General features: G+C 40.0%; 2 protein-coding genes across 4 annotated transcripts; one reads left to right on the plus strand and one right to left on the minus strand.

The window, feature by feature from the left end:
* The first annotated feature begins 908 nt into the window (after positions 1-908).
* nanos3 (nanos homolog 3) lies at positions 909-2444 on the plus strand. The gene has a single exon (XM_034688100.1). It carries the CDS (start codon positions 1123-1125, stop codon positions 1795-1797), a length of 675 nt encoding a protein of 224 aa, XP_034543991.1. The 5' UTR covers positions 909-1122; the 3' UTR covers positions 1798-2444.
* A 52-nt stretch (positions 2445-2496) lies between these two features.
* LOC117816025 lies at positions 2497-10485 on the minus strand. 3 transcript variants are annotated; one of them, XM_034688098.1, is made up of 9 exons: positions 10416-10439; positions 10172-10228; positions 10033-10075; positions 8784-8890; positions 7937-8703; positions 5769-6258; positions 5525-5652; positions 3493-3597; positions 2497-2782 (listed from the first exon to the last, which is right to left on the minus strand). In XM_034688098.1, exons 3-9 carry the CDS (start codon positions 10064-10066, stop codon positions 2704-2706), a joined length of 1710 nt encoding a protein of 569 aa, XP_034543989.1. In that variant the 5' UTR covers positions 10067-10075; positions 10172-10228; positions 10416-10439; the 3' UTR covers positions 2497-2703. The 3 variants fall into 3 exon arrangements, with proteins under 3 accessions (XP_034543989.1, XP_034543990.1, XP_034543988.1); XM_034688099.1 differs by lacking the exon at positions 10172-10228 and having other exon boundaries at positions 10416-10485; XM_034688097.1 differs by having other exon boundaries at positions 10172-10439.
* Between the last annotated feature and the right edge of the window lie 6 nt (positions 10486-10491).

The following is a 10491-nucleotide window of genomic DNA, read 5'->3' on the forward strand; positions in this document are numbered from 1 at the left end:
GTTTCCATTTGTGGTGACTGCTGACTGAGATAAGGGATGAGATTAAATAGATCCTGGAACTTAGCCTGGTCTGGAGCAGGCTAGCTCCAAAGACTAAATCTCCATGGTAACTAATGTCATAGAATATCCTGCTTCCTCCTATCCTACTTTCATGCAACCGGATCACGGATAAGTTGAGCCAGGATAAGCAACATATCCCGGCTTAATCCCTTATCCTAGTTTCATGCAACAGGCCCCAGGTTTTTAATGGGACTGTGACTGAGCTGCCACAACAGCCTATTCTCAATGAAAACTCACCAAACTCTGAACATAGACAAGACCAGAACTATAGCTGGGTTTAAATCTCTTCCTGTAGAGACCATAACATGTGATCTGCAACGTTTTAATATTAAGGAACCTTCAGATCTTTCGATTACGGAAGAGGATTAGGGCCACTGGAAAAAAAAATGAAGGTCAGTTTTTTTTTTTTATATTATTCTGAGAAAAAAAGTCACAATTCTGAGATTAAAGTCAGAACTCTGTCTACTTTTAGTCTGAACTGAAATTAGTCAGTGGAAACAGGGATTTTTAAAAAAGAATCTCTCTTTGAAAATATCCAAAATCATCACTAATATGCTACATTTCCAATGGCTATTATTTTGAAATTCCAAATCAGGTGTAGCTGTAACTGGCAGCATCACATTTTGAGTTTTTCTCCTTTCAGTCTGAATCAAAACATATCAGTGGGAACTGAAATTTCCTGTAATGCCAAATATATAATTAACAGGCACATTTTTATATTTCAGACGGCTTTTATTTTGAAAATCCACCAGAATTCTGACTTCTGACGGGCGGTGTCTCATCAGTGAAATTGTTTGATTGGAGAACTGAAGCAGTAAATTACCTGCATGTGCGGTGCACGCGCCAATGTGATTGGTCAGTGCCATGCTGAGGCGTCTGCGTCCGATCACCACTTGTTCTCAATTACCAATCAAAAGTGCTTTACGGACTCTCTGGAAGAAGTGTCTCGGACCCCAGCGCCGTGTGTCTGCTGCTCTTCAGCGTCGTTTTAGAAAGTGAAACCCTGAACCTTCTCAGAGAGAGGTGTCCATAGACAAAACATCCACCAGAGAAGGATCGAGAATGAACGGCATGGTTTTGGACCTTTTTCATCACTTGCCACGCTTCATGGAGTCGGACAGCAAGAGTTTTCAGCCCTGGAGGGACTACATAGGACTATCGGACACAGTCAGAGAGATCCTGGGTCGCAACAGCGCCACTGAGCCCCCCCCGCAGCCGTCTAAAGCTCCCCTCCCAGGAACGGATGGTCTGTGCGAAGCTCTCGAGTCTGTGCGCCTGGACGCAGTTTGTCAAAGTGGAGCCCTGAGCGCAGACTTGGCGCCAGATCTCCTCTTCAGACCCTTACTGCCAGCCTCACCTGCGCACAAGCGTCCACCTGATGATGTGTGGTGCGCCTCGGACTCCCATTGTGCACCTGTTGTGGATTTGAAACTGGTACCAAGAGAAATGAGTTGCCGGGGCTCTAAAGACCGCAAGAAGCCCACTCGGTACTTATCCCCGGGTCTGCCCCCCTCCCCTCCGCGTATGTTCTGTGGTTTTTGTAAACATAACGGAGAGTCCGAGCTGGTGTACGGATCGCACTGGCTGAAGAGTCAAGCCGGAGAAGTCTTGTGTCCCTACCTGTGGCAGTATGTGTGTCCCCTGTGCGGAGCCACGGGGTCCAGAGCTCACACCAAGCGCTTCTGTCCGAAGGTGGACAGCGCGTACAGCTCCGTTTACGCAAAGTCCAGACGCTGATGCAGCAGGTGGCAGGTAGCAAAGCGCCACAGAGGGCTCCATTCTTCAGTGCGGCTTACTTTATTAACATGAGTGTGTTTTAGTTTGGTTTTATTAGCATGTTTTGGCTTGTTTGCTGTGTGGGTTTTCCTTGCACTGCACTGATTGGAGATATTTCCCAGCTGGTCTTTGTGTCTGCCTGGCCTTCTCTCACAGCGTCTCTGGGTTGTTTGGATTTTGAAAAGTACTTTAAAGAACGACTGCCAGATATTATGTTTGGGAGGAGAAAAAAAAAAGATGTTTCAAAGTAAAATGTATATTTGTTTTGTATAATTTTAACACGTGGCCGTCTGATGTCCAATTTTCATATCCTCTGTCCATGCAGTATACAGAACAGCCTGTTTAACACTATGAATCTATAATGAAACAGTCATCAGTTGCTATAGCATCATGTGACCATGTCAGCATCCCAACCTTTTTAAATAGTGATTGTTCCAGTTCTGAGGTCATAATACAGCATGTTATTTTATTTTATTTATCTTGGTTTTTTTAATATTGTGTATGTGGTGTATATGAAACGCCATATTAAGCTGATCTGACTTTGTTAAAAAAAAGTGTGAATACTTTTGTGTGTTGAACTAAAAATGTCTAACTTGAAGACAAACGTGTGTTCTGTGTCCTTCTCTGTTATTGACGTCACTTGTCAGAATAATACTCTAATTTCTAACTGAGAATACAAGAAACATCTTTATTTCAGAGGAAACACAACAACTTTGCCTTAAACAGAACATTCCAGTTGTCAGTGATAAAATAAATCTGAAACAAGGTTAAAGACAAACATAAATGTTTGTACAGTGGCACAATTAACTTTCCACCAACCACTGGGGTAAGAGGAGAATCAGGGTAGCAGGATCCTGGAACAAATCCTCAACGCGTGGAGCTCCTTGAACTTTTTGTGCTTCGGCGCAGATTCTCCAGCTCCCTGTGAGTGGCCATCACCTTTCGACTAGAGGACAACAACCACAGGACAACAGCTGACTGGCAGTGTAAACGCACAGCTGCTTAATAGAAGTGATGGAGAAATACATGGTTTGGGTTCGTGGTAAAATATTCTCGTAGTTAGAGACAGAAAATGATGCACGATTAAATCAACATTTGAAGAATGGTTGATCCACTGCTAGTATTTCACAACACACCATAATGTTGTACTTTTAAAGGGTACAGCTGAATTTTAAAGAAGCTCTATATTTCATTTAATTGAAAATTCAATCTAGACATTTGAAAACAAATTAAGCTACCATTTATGTCTTTTGTTGACCATTAAATCTTCCAAACATCACATTGTGTCTGACACAGGCACAACTTTTATCATGTAGTTTTTGAAAGCTTAAAAATGTGTAGCTCTAGGATGCAGGTTTTTTGTGCTTACTCAAACACTTACTTTGATTGGTGGCTTAAAGTGACTTTCATTACACTCTAGATTGGTAATTAGTCTTCAAAGTGTCAGAGTCTAGTGTCCCTCAGATGGCCCTGACACAAGGTGCCACACAGTCTACAGCTGACAGAGCTAACTTCACACTCCAGCCAATCAGAGCACAGGAAAAACTACAACTGACCAATGATATCAGAAGTCAAAAGTTCAACTCAGGAAGTGAGAAGACATAAAAGAAACAAAAACAAAGAACAAACAGCATACAACAAAAAAGAGAGACTCACTTGAGAGAGGAGAGCTCTCTGACCAGCCCAGAGACCAGGTCTGAAGCATCCTCATGGCAGTCTGAGGAAGACAGAAGTCCATCTCTCTCCATCCCCTTTTCTTCACTGGATTGACAGAAGGTTTAAATTAGATTATTAAAGGATTATATTTTTTACGTGTGTAAGTCAGTAGATTCTTTGTCTGTGTGGAAGGGAACTTATATGAGTGCTGTCTTGGTTTAAAGCCCCTTTAAGGAGTTTTTAGCTGGTTACAAAACAGACTGAAATTAAAATTGATGCCTGTATATGACCCATAGAGAACCTAACCTACTGTAGAGCACCTTCCAGTTTTGTTTTAAAGGTGCAGTGTTAAAGAGGCGGTGGTGTACTGGATGCCACACTTGAGACCTCAATGTGATTGACTCTTAGCTGGTGATACTATCTAAAGAGCTGCAATCATCACAGCTTGTCCTGGGAGAACATAAAAAGGTATTGATGTCGAATGACTTCTAGGCTGACACACGCTCTCTTCAGATTTCCACTCTTTTATTTTCTTTGACATGTATGTTTTGTCTTTGAGTGTGGTTTAGTCTTATGGATGCACAAAACTACGAATTAGGAGGATGGTGAGGGAAAACAGAGACTTCTTCTCCGACCAGCTGCATCACTCTGAACAGTGAGGTGTGCATGTGGCTCCATGACTCCTGCCTACCAAACTTTGGGTCCTTCAAAATAAAAGTCATCTGCAGCAGTATTCAGAGAGAGTGCCCTTTTGCACATGCAGTGAGGAATAATAAGCGGTACGTAGCAGAAAAGATTTGGTAGAAATTAAATATAATATTTAAAAGTATGTTTAAATTAGTGTATCATCACCTGACTGCAAAAGTTTTTTTGTTTTTGTCTACTCAGAAGGAACCTTTTTTATCTACATAGAGATAGGGATGCACCGATCCTACTTTTTAGGTACCAATACCGATATCGATACCTGGGCTTTGGTATCTGCCGATACCGATACTAGCCGATCCGATCCTGGTATTGATTTAAAAATCTCTATTCCTTAATGTGAGGATAGAATCAAGTTTTGGCAACTTCAGGCTTTTCTGACTTGATGGTGAACTGTACCTGGGTTCCAAGTGCTAAACCAGAGGCTGGAATCCCTTCATTTCAAGGATTCAGAACAATTAAATCCAATATCCTGTCTGTTTTTTCACACTTTGAATCCATTAATAGAAAGTTTCTTGCTTTTTTACAGTTGGCTACAGCTGACGTAAACTTCTTCCTTTTGGCTTCCATTTTATTTCCAGCGCTACCGCCATCCGTTGAAACATTAGCGGCACACATGTTGCAAGTTTCTGGCGGAGTTGTTAGCAAAAGAAGCGTGACATGCACCTAAACTGCAGAGCCTCTGTAGTTATCCTCCATCATGCTACACCGTGCAAAAATGCGGACCGGCCAGCGCTGATGACGTAGGAGACGCATATGGCTGTTGTAAACACAGAGAAGCATAGAACTGAGATGAATAGATCTGCCATATGGATCAGCACTATATATCGGCACCTTGTCACCGATATCCGATCTAGCTTTTTGAGTCCGATCTAGCCGATATCCGATACCAGGAACAGATCGCAGCATCCCTACATATATTTAAGGCCTTGAATAAGACCTGAATTGCTTGTAATGAGCAAAAGAAATCTGCCAATGGAATCAGACAATAAAAAGTTTCTTGAAATAAGAATAATGTTTTATTTGTGTACACTTTTCTTATTCCATTGACAGAATAATTTTTACCCATTAGATGCAATTCAGGCCTTGGCTATGGCTTGTACAATCTTCTCTTGACTTCTCAGATGAATGTGGCTTATTTTAAGTCTAAGAAGATATTTAGTTTTGCGTTCTTGCAGTGCACATTAAAACAATAATACTCCTTTTTCTATACTCTGTACCTTTTAAAGTAAATATAGAAATATTATCATAAGAAGGTCGACTTGCTTCATCCCTTTCTTTGCACAACCTTTGGTATGCTTGAGGGAGTAAACCACCCTCCCCTCCTCACCACAGAGAAATGGTGTTCAGCAGCGAGTCGGACACGTAATCCAGGCAACCAGGTCCAAACGAGTCAGAGGCGTACGCGGTCTGAAGGTTCTCACTGTTCACAGCATCAGCGACATAATCGGGAACACACTGTGTGCAACGAAAATACATTTCCCATTTCTTTAAGTCAGCAACTTAAAAACAATTCAGTGATGTTCAGTCTCAACCAAGGCTTAAACTGTTTGTTTGTTTGAACAATCACTCACGCTGTAGTTCCCCTCTGAGCCACACAGTGTCACTGTAGCCTCACAGAGCACCACAGAGCTAGAGTTGAATTCCCCTGCCTGGTTCTCAGAGGATGACACGCCTGCTTTATTAACTTCCTGAACCACTTCATCACAGGTGATCTCCTCCTTCTTCTCATCTCTCAACATGGGGACACCATTCACCTGCAGACTGGCAGCCTCAGATTTACCTCGCTCCTCTGTCTGCTCAGGCTTTGGTGAATCAGAAGTCATGGCAGGACTTTGGTTTTCTTCTGCTGGATCTTTCTCTTCATCATTATCCCCCTCCTCAGCACGGAGATCTAACCTTGAGTCAGCTGTCTGTTCTGGATTAGGCACTGTGCCCTCATCTACCTCAAAACTCTTCTCCACAGAGCAGCCTGGATCACACACAGTACTGGTCCCATCAGAGGTAGTGACAGGGATGTGGAGCTCAGCCTCTGCCCTGTTCAATAAGACGAAGGGGCCAATTCTATAAAAAAAATTACTTGTGTTATTCTTGTCAAGTCTTTATCCATAATTTTTGAGAAATCTAACTCAAAATTTTCAAGTTTATAAAGTCGTACATTTTCGAGAAAAAACTTAAAAGTTGAGTTTTTGAAGACGTAAATCTGTAAGAAATCAAATCAAAATTTTCGAGTTCATAGTGATACATTTACAAGAAAACTTTGAATTTATAGATTGTTAACAAGTTGCCCTTTGCCCATTTCAACGCATCATGGACCCACTTGACAGCCATATCAATTGTACTTCCTACTTGGACTGAGTAAAAAGGAGATACTGCTGATTTTAGCCCAGAATCATCACATTATTATAAGCATTTGGACTTTAAAAGACATGTATATTGGGGCTGTTCAGAAGAAAGCAACACACTGATGTGGAGGAGGTGATTGCGCTTAACCAACAAGAAATTCAACTCAGCGGGCAGATGCAAGGATTTAGATTCTATATCCTTGTTTACATGTTTATGTTGTTCACATGATGTTTACATGTTTATGCTGAGGTGATTGCGCTTATCCAACAAGAAATTCCCCTCAGCGGGCAGATTAATTTCTTGTTGGATAAGCACAATCACCTCAGCGGGCAGATGCAAAAGTATAGATTCTATATCTGGGCAGATAAGATAAGATAAATAAGAAAGTCCTTTACTTGTCCCACAACGGGGAAATTCAAGTGTCACAGTAGCAAAGTAGACAATGCAAAATAAAATATATATAAAGCAAACAAGAGCCTATAAAGTAACAATTATTAAAAAGTTATAAGCAATTAAAATTAAAATTAAAGAGGTAAAAAATAAGCATATCTACAACACGTATATATATATATATATATATATATATATATATATATATATATATATATATATATATATATATATATTATTGGTTATAGAGTCTGACCACTGCAGGAAGAAAAGACCTGCGGTATCTCTCCGTGAGACACCGCGGGTGAAGAAGTCTGTCACTGAACGAGCTACTTAGTGTTGTTATGGTCTCCTGGAGGGGGTGTGACGTGTTGTCCATCAGAGAAGACATCTTTGCTATCATCCTCCTGTGAGCCACCACCTCCACAGGGTCCAGCAGGCAGCCCAGGACAGAGCTGGCCTTCCTCACCAGTCTGTTCAGCTTCTTCCTGTCAGCAGCAGAGATGCTGCTTCCCCAGCAGACCACTCCAAAGAAGATGGCTGATGCCACCACAGAGTCAAAGAAGGACTTCAGAAGAGGATGCAAGGATATACAGTCTTTATCCTTACATCTGCCGACTGAGGTGATGTAACATCACGTGAACAACATAAACATGTAAACATCACAATTTAGAGTTTGATTTCTCAAAGATTTACGACTTTATAAACTCACAAATTTTGAGTTTTCTTTCTCGAAATGTTTTTATTCTTTTATTTCTCTGGTGACCCTAATCCTCTTCTGTAAGTATTGTTATCTTTAGTGATTTCACTTAAACTTTCCTTGAGATCATCCATAAAAAGTGAATATAACAAAGTCAAAGTGCGTCCATAAAAGATTACAAGTGTTGATGACTTTTAGTTAATCTCCAGTAAAAATTGACAAAGCTCTTTCCACAACTCCAACACAAGAAATGTTTAAACTAGAAGATATGAAACATGTGCTACAGGTCCCTCCTATTTTACTGACCTGTCATCTCCTGCACAGTTTCCAGACCGAAGCTGTATTTCCGCCTCGTTCAGCTCTGAGACACAGCCCGTTGAGATGGAGAGCGATGGTGGTTTTGGAGAAGCTGTTGTGTCTTCTTGAGCCACAAGGTCAGCTGCGATATCCATCAGCATCTCAACTCTCTCTGGATCCTTCTGCCCACTGTCACGCTTCTGTGTCTGAAGAAAGTGACTCCGCTCTTTTTCTGTCAGACCACACATTCCCATCCTTCGCTTCTTTTTGGCCGGTAGCTCTGCTGCTGCCTCCTTGGTGGCTGCCTTCACATCAGCTGTGCACGGACTGCTGGTTTCTTCCACTCTGGTTTCTTGGCTTCTCTCCAGATTAGAGGGAGGGTCCTCATTTGCACCAAGCTGCTCATCCAAAGGGGTTTCATCAGAGCCCTTGCTCTCTTCTAAGATTGGCAAAGCAACATCAGGGCATGTTTGAGATAGAGTCCTGTTCTTCTCTTTGTCCTCTCCACTCTGGTCAGCATCATTATCAGTATGGACTGTAAGGTCTACCTGGTGAACGTTTCCATTTCCATCTGTGACTTTTTCCTCGTCCTGCTCCTCAAAATCTTTCGCCCTCACGTTTGTTGTATCTGCAGGTTTTTCCTCTGTGACAGGAACTTGCTCGGTGGGACAGGACTCCTCTGCTAACTGATGTTGTTGAGGTGAAACCACAGCAGGTTCTTGCTCAGGGCATGGTGGCAGTGTGGCATCCACTGCTGTATTAGTTCCTCCAGAGTCCTGAAATTAATCCAAAAAATTTAAAAAAAACTTGGTATGGCAAAAAACTAATTTTGATATCAGTCAATCCATCAATATACCTGATGACAGACGGTCAGCTGGACACTCTCAGGTTCTGAAGTCTCTTCACTAAGACGTTCCCGCTTCCTTGACCTGAGTGAGCGAGGCTGAGCTGGAGCTGAGCTGTCTTTATTCACAAGTACAAAAACAGGAATTAATCATAAAATCTGACAAATGGGGATTCAGCTTATAGCAACATATCCTAAGGCTGTTATTGATGTAGGCAAGTCAATGTATATTGAGTACAATTGGTTTCTGAGTTGAGGTTAATCGAGGAAACAGATTTTCTTTTTTATGATACATTTTTTTATTGATTTTTTTCACATCAGGTGATAAACTATTTTTACATCACCAAGGCTGTGTTACAGAAATAATAGAAAATGTAATATAATGACAGAGAATTAATATGTAAATTAAAGAGGGTTGGCACAGGGCCACACATTCATCCATACATTTAAATAAATAAATAAACAAATAAATTAAATAAATAAATAAAATGGAGGGGGAGTGATAGGATAGCTCATATGTGTATGTTTGGTGATGCTGCTTTCAGCCACTACACTCCTAAACTATGGAACCACCTGCCGGAGGATCTGAGGGGAGCTGATAGAGAAATTGAGACTTATAAACGTAGACTAAAAACGTAGTTATTCACTCTGGCTTTCATGAAGGGTTTAACAATTGTATTACTTATTTTTCCTGTAAAATTGATTTAAATGTTGCTTCATTATTTTACTAATTTTAACTGTTAGTCTAATTTTATTTGTATTTATTTATTCATTTGACATTTTTAGCCTTAATTTTATTTTCAACTCTTACCCTTTTTAAATGTATTAATTTTAACTATTTCTATTCTTAATATTAATTTGACACTTTAACTTATTTTAATTACACATAATTCATTGTTGTTGGGTGTGCATTAGTCTCTATTTTAAATTCCATTTAAAAAATGTTTTTATATGTCTTGCCATTATTTTATGTCTGCTTCTTTCTTGTTTTCAATCGCTGTAAAGCACTTTGGGTCGCATTTGACTTGTATGAAGGGTAGCTATATAAATAAAGCTTGATTGATTGATTGATTGATTGATTGATTGATTGATTGATTGTTTTATTGATTGATTGATTTATTGATAGTTTTATTGATTGATTGATTGATTGATTGATTGTTTTATTGATTGATTGATGTATTGATTGATAGTTTTATTGATTGATTGATTGATTGATTGATTGATTGATTGATCGATATGTTTAGAATTTCTTTTTTTTTACCATCGTTGTTGATCTTGGTTCTTCCTTTGGCCATCTCCTCTTCCTGGGGATAAAAATAATAATTTATATTAATATCGAAAAATAGTGTGAGAAATAAAAGTTTAGTTCATAGCTACGATAAATAATTGCTGTTGCTAACCTTAAATCTTCTTGGTTAGCTTACAGGCTCCCATCATTAACGGATGACATTTCCCCCCTATTTATAGATGTTAGAGAGCAGCTAGCTAACATAATAAGACATTTTCTAAATGAAATAAGTTGAATTTGTGTATGTGATACTGACTAAACTTGAACAAAGATTTAAGATGATTAAGTTGGCTCCTTGTATTTATATAAAACGACAAATTGCAGATTGAAATGTCCTCTCTTTCCAAATCACCCACCTGAAGTCTGGATTTGGATTTGATGCGTTACGTCCATAGACTGTATAAAAAGTTACGTCGTTGATTTACGTCAGCG

This window comes from Notolabrus celidotus, chromosome 7, assembly GCF_009762535.1.
Source record: "Notolabrus celidotus isolate fNotCel1 chromosome 7, fNotCel1.pri, whole genome shotgun sequence".
NCBI lineage: Eukaryota > Metazoa > Chordata > Actinopteri > Labriformes > Labridae > Notolabrus > Notolabrus celidotus.

Coding starts and splice junctions, on each gene's coding strand:
- nanos3 (XM_034688100.1), top strand. CDS start 1,123: ATGAACGGCATGGTTTTGGACCTTTTTCATCACTTGCCACGCTTCATG.
- LOC117816025 (XM_034688099.1), bottom strand. CDS start 10,066: ATGGCCAAAGGAAGAACCAAGATCAACAACGATG. Junction 8,704..8,783: donor AGCTGACCGTCTGTCATCAG/GTATATTGATGG, acceptor GATTAATTTCAG/GACTCTGGAGGAACTAATAC. Junction 3,598..5,524: donor CTGAACACCATTTCTCTGTG/GTGAGGAGGGGA, acceptor CTGTCAATCCAG/TGAAGAAAAGGGGATGGAGA.